Raw genomic sequence first — 17877 nt, 5'->3', positions numbered from 1 at the left:
ACTTAAAGTCTGTCTCCTCCATTAAACGGTAAGGACCTATGTGTCTTGGTCCCCTGGGTCTGACATTGTGCTTAACTCATGTAAGTACCCAATAAATATGTGTTGAATGAAGAGCAATGGTTCCACTGGAAAACTAAAATATGTTTTGTGTGACTTTTTAGAGGAATTATTCAAAAACTCTCCTGGGGCGCCTGGGTGGCTCAGTCGGTTGAGCGACCGACTTCGGCTCAGGTCATGATCTCATGGTTTGTGAGTTCAAGCCCCGCGTCGGGTTCTGTGCTGCCAGCTCAGAGCCTGGAGCCTGCTTCTGATTCTGTGTCTCCCTCTCTCTCTGACCCTCCCCCACTCATGCTCTGTCTCTCTCTGCCTCAGAAACAAATACACATTAAAAAAAAAATTAAAAAAAAAAAAACTCTCCTAAAACCACAGTGGCTAGGGCACCTGGGTGACTCAGTAAGTTAAGTGCCTGACTCTAGGTTTCGGCTCACGATCTCACAGTTTGTGGGATTGAGCCCTGTGTCAGGCTCTGAGCTGGCAGTGCAGAGCCTGCTTGGGATTCTCTGTCTCCCTCTCTCTCAAAAATAAATAAATATACATTAAAAAAACAAACAAACAAAAACCTCAGTGGCTTCTGGTGGGACTATAAAATACATAAAATACATGCAGACTGACAAGTTTTTGGACTGACTTGACCTCCTTCAGGTAGCCTATGCATACTGACTATAGTGTCTATGAGACAAAGCCCCTATCCCCTCCTTTCTTGGTATTATAAGCTGGAATTCTCAAACTTCTGAATGTTTGTTTGTTTGTTTTCCTCTTCACAGTCCTAAACCTAGGGGCTGAACAGGGTGGTGGGGTGGGAACCCAAGACCCAGGCCCAGCAGTGTCACGAAACCACGGGATCGCACTGCCATAATGGCACGCCAAGAACCAATTTTGGGCACTCTGGGGAGCATGTAAGTGCTGCAAACTGCCAGTAGATGGCACTACTCCATCAAGGTACCTAATTCAAGAAAGTAGAACTGGAATTCAGCCACATTCTTGTTCCTCCAGAACCAAAAGAAGTCTGGGCTTGGGGCTGGTGCAATCCAGCGTCCCTAGGTCTGGCATTCCTAAGGGAAACCATTTTTATCTTGGGTCTGACCAGACAAATAAGACAAGCAAGTAGTATGGATGTTCCAGTGGTTTTATTAACTCCTTCTTTCTGGGGGTGGCAGGACCTTGTAGCTGGAGAGCTGGAAAGGAAACCCCAGAGTGGTGGTCTCAGTATGGATCATTAAAAGGATACAGAGGGTGCCCTGCATCTCTCGGGACCCTCTTCCCATCCACCTGGAAAGAGAGACAGACGGATGACTATTAGCAGGAATTGACATTCCAAAGACACAGGGCATTTTTCCCTGAATCTTCATAAACCTGTAAGCACTATGACAGATGGCAGTGGCAGGACCTGGACCTCAGACAATGCCAGTGTCAGCACTCCAGCAAACCATAGTCTGTTATATACCTGCCCCTGCCCCTAAGAGATTGCAGTCTCAGCTGGGATAAGGAATTATTTATATCCCTATGTGTAACAGGCTTCAACCCAACCTCAATCCCTCTACCAAGGTTGAGAATGCCTTCTAGGCTCCTCTTATTTATACCATTTACTGAGAACTTGCTATGTGTCAAGAACTGGGAACTTGCTATGTCTCAGTTTACTGGGAAACTGAGGCTTGGAGAAGTTAAATAACTTGTTCTACGTCACAAGGTCATATAGCCTGGGACTCACAGGCTATATGCTTTATTCCCAAGCCATACTACTTCCCCAAGCTTAATAAAAATAAAAAAGCCCACTGTGTGCAGGAAAAGCAATCCTACCAACAACATCCTGCCTCTCCTCTGACCAGGGAGGTTGAGGCCAGTTTTGGGCCAGACTCCTGCCGCAAAATTTACATTTATTCTGTAACTCTAGCACATGATATATACTCACAGTGATCATGGGCACAATGTATCGCCAATTTTTATTCAGGGTGTCTAACTGCTTCATCTCTTCTGGGCTAAAGATGAAGTCAAACACCTGGGGAGGGAAAGTGGAGGTCAGGAAAGCCAGCTTTGTGTGTGGAAGTTGAGATTCCAGAACACTGCCTTCTTGCCAGGCAGAGTCAGAGCCAGACTGTGTCCCAATGGTCTAAAAGAGAAAGGACCCATCACCAAGTACCTGGATGTTCTGAAGGATACGTGAAGGTGTGATACTCTTGGGGATGGAGATCACTTTCCGCTGGACCTGCCACCTAAGGTGGGTGATTGAAATAGAATTAGGAAGAGGAGTCAGTACTCACAAGCAGTGTTTTGTCTTCCACACAGTGCTCTCTAAACTCCTGGACTCCCTGAGCCTCACTAGAATGGGGAACATGCCTCAGAGTAGCTTCTCCCAGATTACATACATGGCAAGATTAGCAACCACATCCCTCAACACTTGCCTCCCAATCCAGTGCCCTCCCCCACCTTTCTCCAAGACGGCGCACACCTGAGCAGGATCTGAGCTGGAGACCGGCCATACTTTTCGGCCAGTGCCAGGACCACTGGCTCCTCCAGTAGGACAGGCTCATTAGGATCACGCCAAGCACGATCAGAGGAGCCCAGAGGACTATAAGCAGTCACCTCCAGGCCACGTGCTTGGCAGTGGGCAATCAGCTCCTTCTGAGACAGGTATGGGTGGCATTCCACCTGAATCAAGAAAAAACCCATCACTATAGGTTGGCCACACCCAAATTTTAGAACCCCACCCACACATCTTGACCAACCTTGCACTGCTGATCCCCCCACTTCCCCTCAAATCACTTTTCTCACTCTCCATCTTCCACTGTCCATTTCATTCTCTTCCCACACTTCAATGCCTTTCATTTCTTTATTTTTGGTTTTCTAATATTCTTATATTTGATATGAACCAATATATAGTACTTGTTCTCACTGACAGAAACTTACTTTATCTATTTTTAATTTCTTTTTAAGTTTATTTATTTGAGAGAGAGAGCAGGGGAGGGGCTGAGATAAAGGGAGAGAGAAAATCCCAAGCAGGCTCCACACTGTCAGCACAGAGCCCTATGTGGGGCTCGAACTCCCTAACCGTGAGATCACGACCTGAGCCGAGACCTGAGCTGAAGCCAAGAATCATATGCTTAACCCACTAAGCTACCTAGGCACCCTCAATCTTACTTTGTATGTACATTATTCATATTTATTTCCATTGTGTTTCAATCAAACAGACCTTTTTAGTTTTTTTGAAATTTAATTCCAGTGTAGTTAACTCAATGCCCTTTATCTTTAAGTTTTTATTTTTTGGGGCACCTGGGTGGCTTAGTCAGTTGACTGTCTGACTCTTGATTTTGGTTTTGGTCGTGATCTCAGGGTCATGGGATCAAGCCCTGTGTTGGGCTCTGCACTGAGCCTGGAGCCTGCTTGGGATTCTCTCCCTCTTCCCAACTCACACACTCTCTAAAATAAAAATTAAAAAAAATTTAAGTTGTTTTTTTTTAATGTTTATTTTTGAGAGAGACAAGCTCGAACAGGGGAGGGGCAGAGAGAGAGAGGGAGACACAGAATCTGAAGCAGGCTTCAGGCTCTGAGCTGTCAGCATAGCACTCAATGCAGGGCTTGATCCCATAACCCTGGGCTCACAACCTGAGCCAAAATCAAGAGTTAGACACTCAACAGACTGAGCTACCCAGGCACCCTTAGTGCCCCTCTTTATGCATAGAATTTTACACTAACACTTCTGAAAACTTGCTAACCATCTCCATAAAACAGACGCATCATCTGCTCACTCATGTTCTTGAACACGTATATACCCCCAAACCAACAGATCTGCTTTGCTGTACTTACCTGCAAGACAGCTGGGCGCACAGACGCCACACTGAGCACGTCATCAATCTGCCGACTGCTGAAGTTGGACAGGCCCAGTGCCCGTACCAGCCCCTTATCCACCAGTGCCTCCAGAGCCTTCCAGGTCTCCTTGTAGTGGGTAGAATCATAGCGGATAGTCCCATCAACATTCTTAGGGAAAGGGTTGTCTCCTCGCCTAAGTGAAAGACAGTTCCCCATGAGTGGGCACAAATGTAGGCCTCCTACCTTACCTGCCCATCCAGCCACTCTGTGTCCCCATACTAAGCCCAGAAAGGGCAAAAAGCCAAGAATAAGAAACCTTATTAAAGAAACCCTTTAAGGTCATGACCCAGGCATTAACTTTATACAGAATGCCCATTTCCGCTCCTCTTCTTCCTAGACACATTGTACCTCTTCTCCTCTGGAAAATCTTCTTGAACTTCTTCCCCCTCAGAGAGTTGCATGCTCTTGCAATCTTCTTTCATTACAGTGCACAGAGCTGATGGTAAGGCTCCTTTCACGCCCTCTGCTGGAGCTGACTCTCTACGGCAATCTCTAGGCCTAACTTAGAAGCTAGTAGTTTTTTGAATAAATTAAGGGGGCAGGAGGGACCACCCGCGCACCCCTAGGGTACACACCATGCGAAGCTGCACTCCTTTTCTGTAGCTGAACTTCTGGTTGCTGTGGCATAAAAAGCTGAGTTCCCACAGCAAGCTGAGGAATGTTCCTCTCCTGCTCTGCTCCTGCTCTGCTCCTGTGCCTTATAAGTTCCTAACCTGACTCCCACAACACCTGACTCCCTGGATAAAGACCCTGGCAAGACTCACTCAAAGGCATAAGGCCAGTGCATTAGGTACAGGTCCAAATACTCCAGCTGGAGGTCAGCCAGTGTCTTCCGGAGGGCAGGCTCCACATCCTCAGGGTGGTGTTTAGTGTTCCACAGCTTGGAAGTCACAAACACCTCCTCTCGAGGCACCACCTGGTACAGGGAGCAGGGCCCATAGTGAGAAGAGCCCTGGGCACCCAGTCACCCACCCTCACCTCTGGGAAACTGATTAGAAGGAAGGTGCTTTCAGATCCCTCTGTCCAGGTGCCCCAGCTCCAGAGCTCTCTCACCCCATCCCTCTGTAGCCCTAGACCTCACCTTGCCAGGTCCCACATTCTCCTTCAAGGCCTCCCCAATCTCCGTCTCATTGCCATAGATAGCAGCACAGTCAATGTGGCGGTAGCCTACACTCAGGGCGTACTTAACAGCAGCCTTTACCTGCCAGGTGAGAGAAGCAGAGGTTTCAGCTCTGCTGGCCTAGGCCAGAAACTGCCCTAGGCCAGGAACTGCCCTCCTGAGGGTCACTGATGGGGGAGGGGCAGGATGACTGCAGTTATCCATAAAGTAGGGGTGAAAAGATGAAAGATGGTTCTAGTTGAGGGGACCAGAAGCCTCTTCAGAGACCCCAACCCCTTTGTGCCTACCCCAATAACCCCCAAGTTTCCCTCCTACCTAAGCAATGTCAACACGAGCCCAGCAAAAAACTACCATTGTATTCCCAGTTAGATGCTCAGCAGGTGGATGTATCCTTTGACAGAGAACAGAAATATAGGTCATGGACACAGGTTCTCTAGTCCTGAAGAGCTGGTTACAGAAACATGATATACAGGTAAGTAATTTGTACGCCAATGCACAGAGAAATGCTTATGGAGCTGTGAAGATCAAGTGAGCTCTGGGAGTTCAGGGAAGCAGAAGAACTCTGAGAGCGGAAGAAAATTAAGGAAGGCAGAGAAGTAAGATGGAGGCTGGGCTCAGAGCCCTCTGTTAGGAAAGAAGAAAGCAGACACCAGGTAGGACAGGTCAGTCAATTTGCTAAAAAACAGACTAGAAACATGGTAGCAGAAGCAAAACCAACAGTGTCAGGGCCTTGCCATTCAAGATCCCCATCTAGGTATAGCTCTTACTATCCAGACGTACTCCCCTCACCCCTGGTGCCCCATACCCCTAGTTTTGGCCCAGTTCTGACTTCCACCTCCTGCCTTTATGTAGCTCCTGGACTTGTCCTGGGCCATGTCAGTGCCTGCCTGGAGCACAAAGACCCTGACTCCAGGGTTCTGGGCAACTGCAGGAATGAAAGCAAAGGGAAAAGAGGCAGAACACAACACGAATACCAGCCTAAATCCCTGAGAGAGGAGGCTGTTCTCCCTGCCTGAGTCCCTCTTAAACTTAATCCCCAAACTTCTCTAAAGCCTGATTCAGATTTCCAAAGAACAAGGAAGAAGACCTGGGAAGATGCCCCACCCCAGGTGGGAGCAGATCTCTATTCCCATGCTCCCCTAAGATGAAGAGTTGACAGCAGGGGTTATTATACTCCAGCTCGCAGCTGCCTTTTGTTTTTTCCAGCCCTTGTGCTAAGAATGACTTTTACACCTTTAAAAGGTTACATGAATACATAATCACCTCCATTTTGCAACTTATCCAGCAAAATCTAAATTATTAACCATCTGGTTCTTTAAGAAAAAGTTTGCTAACCCTTGGTCTACACAGCTGACATAGTTATTCTTCAAATCCTGACACCTGCTGTTGTCTATCTCTGGACTGGGCATTAGGGAGTGGCCCAGTCTTCAAGGAACCCTGTGTAGGAGAGGGAGACATGATCACGGCGCAAGGTGGTAAGTGGCGTTATGAGGGGTCAGCATAGGGCCAGGCACAGAGGGATCCCATGTCTGCCACAGCACTCAGTGCAGATTCAATTAGGGAAAGAGTTCCTTCCTATTTGCTCGGCCCTACTGGGCCCCTCAGCCCTTCCTCTGAGTCAGCTGAGGAAGCCAAGGGCTCACTGCTGGTCTCTTCTCTTGTTTCTTCCCACTGCCCTTCAGGTTCATCCCTACATGAAATGGAGTATAGGGTTGGGGCTGCTAGGGAAAGTGCTGGGACCATCTCCCAAATACTGCCTCTTCCCTGGCAGAGGCACAAGAAGCCCTCCTCTTTTTCCTCCATCTCTCACCTGGCCAGGATCACTCTTCCAGGTGCCCAGTCCAATCAGGGGCATCTTCTGCCCAGTGTGCAGGAGGACACAGGAAGCCGCCATGCTCCCTGAAACACAGATGGGAAGAGAATGGTGTGGGGGTCAGTGCTGCTTGAGCTTCAGCCACCCACCTGTCAAGACTCCTGTAAAACATGGGTGGTAAAGGGAGCACAGCGGCGAAAGGAGAACAAACACGTGGTTGTGTATACATGCCTGTGAGCAGAGGGCAGCTAAGACAGGGTGACTAGAACCAACCAAAGTCAGGAGCTCCTGGACAAATATTAACCGGACCATCAGTTTAGCTGCCTTCCTTCCACCAGGCTAAAGGTCTATGTTAGACAGTTCTAATACCTAAAAACAAAGGTGGGTGGCTCCCTGAAGTACCCAGCCCTGACTATATAAGGTCTCAAACCAGTGTAGGACAGGTAAAGGCCATTATGAAACAAAGTGAGACCAAGTGACAGAACAAGCTCGGGGATGGGTCACTTCTCTGAAGATGAAATGAACATTTGCAGGAGGATGTCAGAAACTACAGATTCTCCTAGTCCCTCACAAAGATGTCTGATCAGCATGTTACGAGGCCTGAGTGGGTTATTACAAGCGAAGTAGACCATTGTTTAAAAAAACAAAAACAAAAACAAAAAAACCAAGCTCAGAGAGGTGAAGTTATTTGCCTTGAATCAACAGCTAAGAAGTGGCAGAGCCAAGCATTCAAGGAAGAGCCAATGGAAAAAGGCAAGAAAAGAGAGGTAAACACAGATTCATAATATACTTGTGCTATGCCTCACAGTAGACACATATCACAGTGTGCTACAGAAAAGCAAATGACTTCTGCAGAGCAAGGACCAGGGAATATTGACATTGGCTTTTAAGAGTAAGTTGGACTTTCCTAAGAGTCAAGGGGAAAAGGGTTTCCAGGAAGGGTAATTAGACACAGCAGAAAGCAGTAAATTATAGACACAGGAAAATTTCCAACTGAACAAAACAGGTGGGTGATTGGAACAACCCTCTTTGGAGAGCTATGAAAATCAGAAGTCTCCAAATGACCCACGGATACTCATTCAGGCAGCAAATGCTTAATATTCCTGGCCGTGTGCTAGATCTAAGAGACATACATATTCAAATAAAGCCCCTGCCCTCTTGGAGTTTATGGGCTAGTAGGGGCTGGACTGAGGATATCAGTACAATGTATAAGATAGGAGCAAAATCTGCTCAAGTGCTATAAGAAAAGAGTAACCCTGCTAGGATGGCTTCATGGAGGGGATATTTGAGTCGTCTTTTTTTTTTTTTTTTTTTAAGATTTTATTTTTAAGTATTCTTGGGGTGCCTGGGTGGCTCGGTTGAGCATCTGACTTCAGCTCAAGTCATGATCTCATGATTTGTGGGTTTGGGCCCCACGTCGGGCTCTGTGCTGACAGCTCAGAGCCTGGAACCTGCTTCAGATTCTGTGTCTCCCTCTCTCTCTGCCTCTCCCCCACTCATGCTCTGTCTCTCTCCCTCTCTCTCTCAAAAATAAATAAACATTAAAAAAGTTAAAAAAAAAAAAGATTTTATTTTTAAGTATTCTTTACACCAATGTGGGGCTCAAACCCACAACCCCAAAGTCAAGAGTCACATGCTCTATCAACTGAGCCAGCCGGGCATGCCAAGTCAAGTCTTGATGAATAGCAATTATCCAAGCGAAAGGGAAAAAAGAAAGAATGCTCACCCTAGAGCAGATAAGGTAGAAGTCTTTTCCCTTGATTTCATTAGTACTATAGATATCACTCCCTTGGGATTGATTTCATTGCCAGCAATACCTTTATAAATATAACCTTTGTTTCCAAGTTCTGAAAAGACATCCAGAATATTATGGTAGAGCAAGAACTAAGACAAGTTCTAAGTATAATTGACACATCAAAATTGTCTTTCCTGATACGTCTGACTCCGGAAGAATTTTTTTTTTTTTTTATAAATGTTTATTTTTGAGAGCAAGGAAGAGAGCAGGGGAGGGGCAGAGAGAGAGGGGACAAAGGATCCAAAGCAGGCTCTGCATTGAGAGCAGAGAGTCCTACATGGGCTTGAACTCACGAACCAGAAGATCATGACCTGAGCCAAAGTCAGATGCTTAATGGACTGAGCCACCCAGGCACCCCTGCAAGAACTTTACAGTCTAGCATAACCTGGTTATGCAGACCACCTGTTTCTGCTAAAACAAAAACAAAAAGTTCAATCTGGGCATCAAACCACAGATCACTTGAGTGCTAGCAAACTTCCCAGGGATATAAACTTGCCAGAGGATCAGGCAATCATGTCTGGACTTCACAGGAACAATTAGCCTGCCAGTTGCCACCAGGGTCTGTGGCTGGTTTCCTGGGCTTGATCCCCAAACAAGTGACCGTTGGCCTCTCCCGGATTTCCCAGCACACACTGGAGAACTCTGAAATTACACGTGGACTTAGACTGAGAGCCTTGAACAAAGGCCTGATCTAAGGCGAAAAGGAAGAAGAAACCTGATGCTTTTTTCGCTTTCTTTTGATGCTGAAACTGAAAACCCAAAACAATGAGGCTTGGCGGGGGGGGGGGGGGGGGGGGGGGGGGGGGGGTTGGGATCATACAAGTAGGAAGACCTAACAAAGAGCTTCAAAGAACAAGAGCTCCAAGGGAGGGAATAGAAGAGTCTCTGCAAAGAACAAATGTTCTCCTCTAGGACAGGAAGTCATACTCTGCCAGCTCTGGACTTCCTCATCTTCTGCCTGAGGCATTGGCTTTCCAGCCTTCTCCTGAATTAACAGGCTCTGAAGTTGTCAGAAACTGCCTGGCTTGGCCTCTGGCAACACTCAGAAACCCTCACGTTAATTTGGGAAGGTTTTACTCATGAAAGAGAGAAAAACTGGGTCTGCATAGGGAGAGGTAGTATCAGGTCTCAGATTTTAGTGGTGCCTGGCTGGCTCAGTCAGTGGAGCATGTAACTCTTGATCCTGGGGTTTTAAGTTCAAGCCCCACACTGGGTACAGAGATTACTCAAACTCTTTTTTTTTTAAAGGACTCAGGTTTTATTATTCCTAAATCAGTGCCTATGTTTCTTCTCAGAGGAGGGCTCTATAGCTGCTGCTTGCATGCAGGGATCTCAAAAACACAGGAAAAAGAGGAAGCAGTATTTACATGAATGTTCCTGGGCTGCATGGGCCTTTCCTTTACTTCCCATAAATGTTGGTGTCCCTCAGAGTTCTGTTCCCAATCCTCTTCTCACTCCCTAGTTAGGCTCATGTCTTCAGTTATCACTTTAAGCACTGATTCTGCCCACCCTAGTTCTGTACATTCAACTCCCTGGAGATATCTCTACCAGTATGCCCTATAGGTATCTAAGACTCAAAATGTCCAAAACTGAACTCATCAAATCCAACAGCAGAGCACAAAGGAATCAGTTCAGGGCCTGGGGTTGCACAGACCTGAGTCTGAATCTCAGCACGCCTTCCCCCATTTGGAAGAGAAACTAGACCTAAAGCACTTTGCACAGTACCTGACCCATGCATGCTCTTCTTTCTGTATACTCTCTCTCACAAGGGACTCAAGAGCCTGGGTAACAACTGTTAAAGCAAATCAGACAACATGTTCACAGTATAATCCATCTGATAAAGTTTTGGAGTCGGGGGTGGGAGGTGGGCAGGTTCTGAGCTGACAGCCAAGAAAGAATTTTCTAAGTCTTTGGTACAAAAAGGTGATTTTATTGAAGCAGAAAGAGCTGCACTGGGGTTGTAAAGAGTGACTGTTTATATACTAAGGAGTTGGAGGAGGTCAAGTCAAGGGGAAGTTTTCAAAGAGATTTTCATATGCTAAAGAAGATTCTCAGAATACTGCAGGCCTAGCTATTTGTCAAGTTAAGGCTGTTTTTCCCTCTAGCAAAGCATTGACTTTAAGACATAGGGAGTTGGGGCACCTGGGTGGTTCAGTCAGTTAAGCAGCCGACTTAGGCTCAGGTCATGATCTCATGGTCCGTGAGTTCAAGCCCCGTGTCGGGCTCTGTGCTGCCAGCTCAGAGCCTGGAGCCTGTTTCAGATTCTGTGTCTCCCTCTCTTTGACCCTCCCCTGTTCATGCTCTGTCTCTCCCTGTCTCAAAAATAAATAAAATGTTAAAAAAAAAAAAAAAAGACATAGGGAGTTCCTGGAGAAATGGAGAAATATTTGCCTCAAGTACTTGTCAATGGGCAGCAGGTTATAAGGAAATTTAATTTTACCTGCAAATTCTGGGGGCGCCTGGGTGGCTCAGTCGGTTAAGCGTCCGACTTCAACTCAGGTCACGATCTCGCGGTCCGTGAGTTCGAGCCCTGCGTCGGGCTCGGGCTGATGGCTCAGAGCCTGGAGCTTGCTTCGGATTCTGTGTCTCCCTCTCTCTCTGCCCCTCCCCTGTTCATGCTCTGTCTCTCTCTGTCTCAAAAATAAATAAACGTTAAAAAATTTTTTTTAATTTTACCTGCGATTTCCTTCTTGCCTTTGTTCCCCATATCACTACGAAGGGGTGATGTTGGGGCTCCAGGAAACTGAGTCTACAGTTTCTGGAGATTAGGCTATTGATAAGATTGCCTTTTTCTTGTAATTTACTAAGACATTTGTAAACTGATGGAGACTGAACAGTTTAACCATCTGTTTTCTGTCCTTTCCTTTGTTCTTGGGCAGCCAGGAGCTCCTGAAGAATATTACACATATCCCACCTTGTGTGTGTGTGTGTGTGTGTGTGTGTGTGTGTGTGTGTGTGTGGTGTGTTTGCGCACGCGATAGCTTGTGCTTTGCCCTCAGCTTGCATTATGCTCCCTCATCACATGGGGTCTTGAAAAGCCATCTAAATAAAGTATTTCAGTTCATTTGGCATTTCTGAGTTATTATCATTTTAGGGTTTTGACAGGTGATTGGTAGGGGAGTATACCCTTGCTTGTACTTCTAAGAAACAAGCACAGAAAACTACTTTAAATATGTAACATTGTTCTAGATTAGGTCTATTTGGCTGGGACACGGCTAACACCACCTACTCGCCCCCCCCCTCAACAAGGTGGGATAAGTGTGACATTCCACAGGCACCCCTGGCTGCCCAAGAACAAAGGAAAAGGGGAAAACAAATGGTTAACTGATAGAGATCACAGTCATGCAGGACCTGAGTCCCCACCAGTTTACAAATGTCTTAGTAAATTATAAGAAAAAGGCAATCTTACCAATAGCCTAATCTCCAGAAACCTATAGATTCAGTTTCCTGGAGCCCTAACATCACCCTCCCCTCCATTCTGATGTGGGGAACAAAGGCAAGAAGGAAATGGTAGGTAAAATTAAATTTCCTTATACATTTTTTTTATTCTTATTTATTTTTTGAGACCAAGAGAGACAGAGCATGAACGGGGGAGGGTCAGAGAGAGACGGAGACACAGATTCCGAAACAGGCTCCAGGCTCTGAGCTGTCAGCACAGGGCCCTACGCAGGGCTCAAACTCACAGACCGCGAGATCATGACCTGAGCCGAAGTAAGTCGGACGCTCAACCGACTGAGCCACCCAAGCACCCCAAAATTAAATTTCCTTATAACCTGCAGTCCATTGATGAATATTTGAGATAGGCAGAGTGAAACATTTCTTCAGGAACTTCCTATAATGTTAATGCCTCACTAAAGGGAAAACCACCTTAGCCTGGTAATAGCAAGGCCTCCAGTATCTTGTGAGTCCTCTTTAGCATATGAAAGTCCTTTTGGAGGTCTCCCTTTTGCCTTTATCTCCCCCCAACTCTACAGGAAATAATTACTGAGTCTTTACAACCCCAGGGCAGCTCTTTCAGCCCATGGGTCCTGTCCCTGTGCTTTAATAAAATCACCTTTTTTGCACCAAAGAAGTCTCAAAAATTCTTTCTTAGCCGTAGGCTCTAGACCCCCCACCACTCCAAAACCCCATCACTACTAATACTGGTAAATATATATTTCTTAAGTTTATTTTGAGAGAAAGAGAGAGACAGAGAAAGAGAGAGCGCAGAAGTGGGGGGAGGAGAAAAGAAAGAGGGAGAGAGAATCCTAAGTAGGCCTGCGCTGTCAGCATGCTTTGAACTCATGAACCATGAGATCATGACCTGAGCCAAACACTTCATGTACCTCTTGACATGAAAAGAATTTTAAAATATATATTTCTTTTTTTTAACGTTTATTTATTTTTGAGACAGAGAGAGACAGAGCATGAATGGGGGAGGGTCAGAGAGAGAGGGAGACACAGAATCTGAAACAGGCTCCAGGCTCTGAGCGATCAGCACAAAGCCCGACGCAGGGCTCGAACTCACGGACTGTGAGATCATGACCTGAGCCGAAGTCGAACGCTTAACTGACAGAGCCACCCAGGCGCCCCTAAAATATATATTTCTTAAGTCTTTCTCCAGTCCATCCATATCTGCCTCCACTGCTACTGCTCTAGCTCGAACCACCCCTACCTGAACCACCATTTCTCTGCTTCCAGTGCAGCCACTCTCCCCACAATCCATTCACTAAATCTGAACATGTGATTCCAAGGCTCAAATTCTTCCAGTAGTTCTTGCTTACCTTCAGGATAAAGTCCACAGTCCTTAGTAATACATTTCATTACCTGGCTCCCATTCTCCTCATTTTTCCACCTCTTCATTACAAACTCCGTGCTTCAGACTTTGCAAAACCAGCCACCGCTTACTTAACTCCAGGCACACTTTGCTTCCCCAAGTCCCACCCTTGTCCGGCTAATTACTGCTCATCCTTCAGCTAGCACTTGCTCCTCCTGTGCACTGACAGCTTGTGCACATAGCTGCAGTTGTTTCTTTATATGAGTTTCCCTCACAAACTAGGGGATACCTTGATGTCAGAGGTCATCTATCTGAACCCCTTACTCCTAGAGTGCCTGCCCCATGCATAGACGTAGAAACACATGTGAGCACACACACTAAGGCAAATGGGCTGCAGGGCATTTGAGGAAGTCACTGCCTTCATCACTTTTTTTTCTTCCTTCCTTCCTTCCTTCCTTCCTTCCTTCCTTCCTTCCTTCCTTCCTTCCTTCCTTCCTTTATTTTGAGGGAGAGAGAGTGCAAGGCAAGCCAAGGAGTAACAGAGAGAGAGGGAGAGAGAATCCCAAGCAGGCTCCATAGGGCTCCAACCCACAAACTGAGATCAGGACCTGAGCCGAAATCAAGAGTCCCATGCTTAACCAACTGAGTCACCCAGGTGCCCCCAACACCTTCTTTTTTTTACTTCTTGGGTAACCTGGAAAGAATCATCTCTGGAAGACATCAAAGCACTTTACCATTTTCAGCAAAAAAAAAAAAAAAAAAAAATTCCCAGTGGCTTCATACAGGATGATACTGGGATTGCTCACGTACAGATAAGAAAACTGAGATCTGGGGCGCCTGGGTGGCTCAGTCAGTTGAGCGTCTGACTTTGGCTCAGGTCATGATCTCGCGGTTTGTGAGTTCGAGCCCCGCGTCGGGCTCTGTGCTGACGGCTCGGAGCCCGGAGCCTGCTTCGGATTCTGTGTCTCCTCCTCTCTCTGCCCCTCCCCTGCTCATGCTCTGTCTCTCTCTGTCTCTCAATGATAAATAAACATTAAAAAAAAATTTTTTTTTTAATAAAAAAAAAAAAGAAAACTGAGATCTTGGGAAATTAACAGGCCTGATCAGAACCCTCAAGACTCTTTTAGGGAGGTCTTGCAGCCTGATATGAGTAGGCTGAAAGGAAGAGTTAATAGTAGCTCTATCTGGTGACAGTTCAGATTCCAGCCTCACTGTAACAGAGGTCTGAGGCAACAGAAAAAGCCCTAGCTTTCCCAAACCCAAAGCAGGTGCCTAAGTTAGCTAATTTTGCCCACTACTCCCACTTTCAGGAAGTATCTCTGCAATTCCAAAGAAAGGCCGGAGCTCCTGGAAAAATCGTGTTGGTGCTCAAAAAGAAGAGGGCAAGGGCGCCTGGGTGTCTCAGTCGTTTAAACATCCAACTTCGGCTCAGGTCATGACCTCCCGAGTGTCAGTTCAAGCTCTGCCTTGGGCTCTACGCAGAGAGCTCTGAGCCTGGAGTCAGCTTCAGATTCTGTCTCCCTCTCTCTCTGCTCCTCCCCCGCTCCCCCACTTGCGTGCTCGCGCTCTCTCTCTCTCTCTCTCTCTCTCTCTCTTAAAAATAAATTAACATAAACAAAAGAGGGCAACTAAAATTTACTGAGCACCTAATAGTTGACAGGCGTTTTAAAAGCTTTATCTCAATTCTCACTACAGTTCCGATGTAGGAACTCATTTCATCCGTGAGTAAACTGAGGTCCAGAGAAACTGAGAACTTTTCCAAGATCACAATGAGCTCAAATCCGAAACCAAGTAAGGTTGCCTCCAGAGCCTGCGCTCTCCGCTCTATTCCGAAGGCACACAACTCTGTAGTTTCATTACAGATCAAGGCCATCTCCTCTGCGAGAAAGATGGAACAGCAGCAGGAGAAACTCACCTCGGCTCAATCACAGAGCGTGAACAAAACAGTGTGATCTCTCTTCGGTTCTGCACCTTGCCAACGTTACAGTAAGCCTCAGCTTCCGGAACTGGTGGGCTGCAAAGGAAGTTGGTTGGCCTGATGGTGGAGGCAGGAATCTAGCTTAAGTCTGGCGGTGAGGAGGAAGCTCCTCCCGGAGGAGGGGAGAGGGCCGGCATTCAGCATCACGCGCAGTGGTGGACCCCACCCCGCCCTGTAAAGGGCTGGAGTTTGGAAGCCAGAGTTGGGAGCCTGCACCAGCTCCACCTCTAGCTCTGGTGGTTGGATTGGCTGGAGTCTAGACACACTTCACTGCGCAGGTTTGGAGTACGTGGGGGCCGAGTGAAGCGCGAGCCCCTGGCCACTTGCGGGACCCTAACGTCGGGGCCAGTCCGTGCCTCTGCTGGCCCACAATGCACCGCGCGCCACAGCCACGCCGCTCTAGGCTGCTGGAGCTCCTTCTGCTGGAGGGAGGAGGGTACTGGGTGTCACATTGCAGGTTCTTCTGGTGTCTCCACTCCATCCGGGTTCGCAAAACCGACTGTCGCTCCTATCTTTTAGAGTCAGGTTGGCGGGGTTCCCAGAATATACCTAAACTGGCTCCGTTACTTGGTCTGGCAAACAGGCTCGGAGAGCAGCCGCGATAAAAGTTGTCTGTAACATGGAAGAGATCGGGTCTCTGGGCTGCAACGGTAGTAAGTTCGTGGTCCCTGTATCCGGACTGTGGACTCTGGACGCGCATTAATGTGCCAGATACTGTGCTAGACTTAGAAACATGATTTTATTGAATCTTCAACCCTGTAAGGGAAATGTTTTTTTTTTTTGTAAGCTTTTTTATTGGAGTATAGTATAGCATACATACAGAAAAATGCACAAATCTAAAGCTCTATGATTCTTTTTTTTCAATGTAACTATTATCCAAGTGAAGGTACAGACGTTACCTGCACACTGGAAGTCTCCTGTGAGGGAGGTATCCACGTTCAATTTTACAGATTGAACAGACTCAACCAGGTAAAGTAGCTTGGCCAAAATCACATAGCTATTAAGTCATACAGATTCTATATTTGAAATAGCCCTAGCCATGTGGACTGAGAGGTGTCTTGCATTTTACACGTTTTCCCCTCTGTGTAGCTCTGCTTTTCTCTCCCCACACCTCTATCTCCTCTACTCCTCTACTCTTCCTCATTTTTTTTGGCTCCCCTGGATTACTCCCCACTGTCTCCTCGATACAGGTAGTGTCTTGATGGACCGAATGTCTAATGTTTGACACCATCTATCCTCATAAAGACACTCAGATTCCAGCTTATGTGATCGGAATTTAATATACCTCAAACTCATCTTACCCTAGCAAAGACTTCCCATCAAGAGACACATGCCATGTATCCCATCCCTCCCACCTTTTCTTCAGGGTCTGACAGACTCCATATTTCTTTTCTGCTGAGTCTGACTTCTTAAAAGTCTGATGTGTAACCATCAGGTGGTGACCTTGGCAAGTGATGAACTACTGAGGCCCTCTCCTTCCCCCAACTTTGGGGCTTTTGGTCTTAATTCTGGTGCCAGGGAATATTTCATACAAGGCACAACCCTATCCCTCCAAGAGTTTTCAAATAGTTGTCAGACTGAAAAATAGATCGGCTCAAGAACACACTGCCCCTTTCACAACCATCCTTTTCCCATCTTACAAAGGATAAGCCTCTGTCAACTTCTAGGGTGCCTTGCCCCATTGTAAAAACAAGGAGGCAGAGAACAGCCTGAGAGGTAGACTGAGAGGAGACCAAGTGAATAAGTTGTCTCAGAATCCAAGGGAAATGAGTGGTTCAGGCAGGAGGGATAGTGGGAATTATTGTTTTGGCTTCCCAGTGCCCATTCCTCCCTCTTTTGGAGAATTTCTTCCTCCTCATTGGATCCAATTCAACAGTCATTAATTCAAGTACTTGCCCTCCCCTAGCTAACATGTGTGTGAATATCCCAAAATATGCCAATTGGCTATTCCTTCCTTGAGTCTTAATTATTAATACAGTCACCAAAAGAGTAATCACCTGGATTTCATGCCTTTCATCATGAAATGCATTTCACTAGCACCCTGCCCTGGCTGTCGAGCAATCTCTGCTAATAGGACCTCCTGAAGCCACCTGGTTCCTGCCAATTCCATGCTGTACCTTCCCTTTGGTTTTGCAAGTACTCCTATAGCCTTCAAAAACAAAACAAAACAAAACAAAACAAAACAAAACAAAACAAAACACCTTTCTTTGTCTTTGGTTAGAGACAGTTTTTGTTGCTTGCAACCAAAGAACCCTAACAGACACAAATGAGTAAAAATAGTATCAGACACTGCAGGAAGAAGAGTAAGTATATCACAGGGAACTCTACAAATGGTCCCCAAATGGTCCTCTTCTATATTGGCAAAATTTACTTCCCTTACGTATAGATAAGTTATGCCTCTCTGTTGCTCTTAACAGAAAACCTAATTTAAGCTGGCTTCAACAATGAGGGAAATGTATGGACTCACGTAGGTAGGATTAGGTTTGGTTTG

The 17877-nt window shown here is 46.5% G+C and overlaps 1 protein-coding gene across 3 annotated transcripts; it reads right to left on the bottom strand.

Annotated features, from left to right (window-relative positions):
- Positions 1 to 1168: 1168 nt before the first annotated feature.
- AKR1A1 (aldo-keto reductase family 1 member A1) lies at positions 1169 to 15480 on the bottom strand. 3 transcript variants are annotated; one of them, XM_053213384.1, is made up of 10 exons: positions 15324 to 15480; positions 11093 to 11282; positions 6855 to 6943; positions 5006 to 5125; positions 4689 to 4840; positions 3862 to 4057; positions 2507 to 2706; positions 2198 to 2270; positions 1970 to 2056; positions 1169 to 1329 (listed from the first exon to the last, which is right to left on the bottom strand). In XM_053213384.1, exons 3-10 carry the CDS (start codon positions 6936 to 6938, stop codon positions 1264 to 1266), a joined length of 978 nt encoding a protein of 325 aa, XP_053069359.1. In that variant the 5' UTR covers positions 6939 to 6943; positions 11093 to 11282; positions 15324 to 15480; the 3' UTR covers positions 1169 to 1263. The 3 variants fall into 3 exon arrangements, with proteins under 3 accessions (XP_053069359.1, XP_014922350.1, XP_053069364.1); XM_015066864.3 differs by lacking the exon at positions 11093 to 11282; XM_053213389.1 differs by lacking the exons at positions 11093 to 11282; positions 15324 to 15480 and adding an exon at positions 13307 to 13347.
- Positions 15481 to 17877: the final 2397 nt, after the last annotated feature.

This window comes from Acinonyx jubatus, chromosome C1, assembly GCF_027475565.1.
Source record: "Acinonyx jubatus isolate Ajub_Pintada_27869175 chromosome C1, VMU_Ajub_asm_v1.0, whole genome shotgun sequence".
Lineage (NCBI taxonomy): Eukaryota > Metazoa > Chordata > Mammalia > Carnivora > Felidae > Acinonyx > Acinonyx jubatus.
Note: the sequence above shows the minus strand (reverse complement) of the source record. Positions and strands in the feature narration are given on the sequence as shown.

Coding starts and splice junctions, on each gene's coding strand:
- AKR1A1 (XM_053213384.1), bottom strand. CDS start 6,938: ATGGCGGCTTCCTGTGTCCTCCTGCACACTGGGCAGAAGATGCCCCTG. Junction 4,841..5,005: donor AGAATGTGGGACCTGGCAAG/GTGAGGTCTAGG, acceptor TCCCTGTACCAG/GTGGTGCCTCGAGAGGAGGT. Junction 2,271..2,506: donor CCAGCTCAGATCCTGCTCAG/GTGTGCGCCGTC, acceptor CACCCACCTTAG/GTGGCAGGTCCAGCGGAAAG.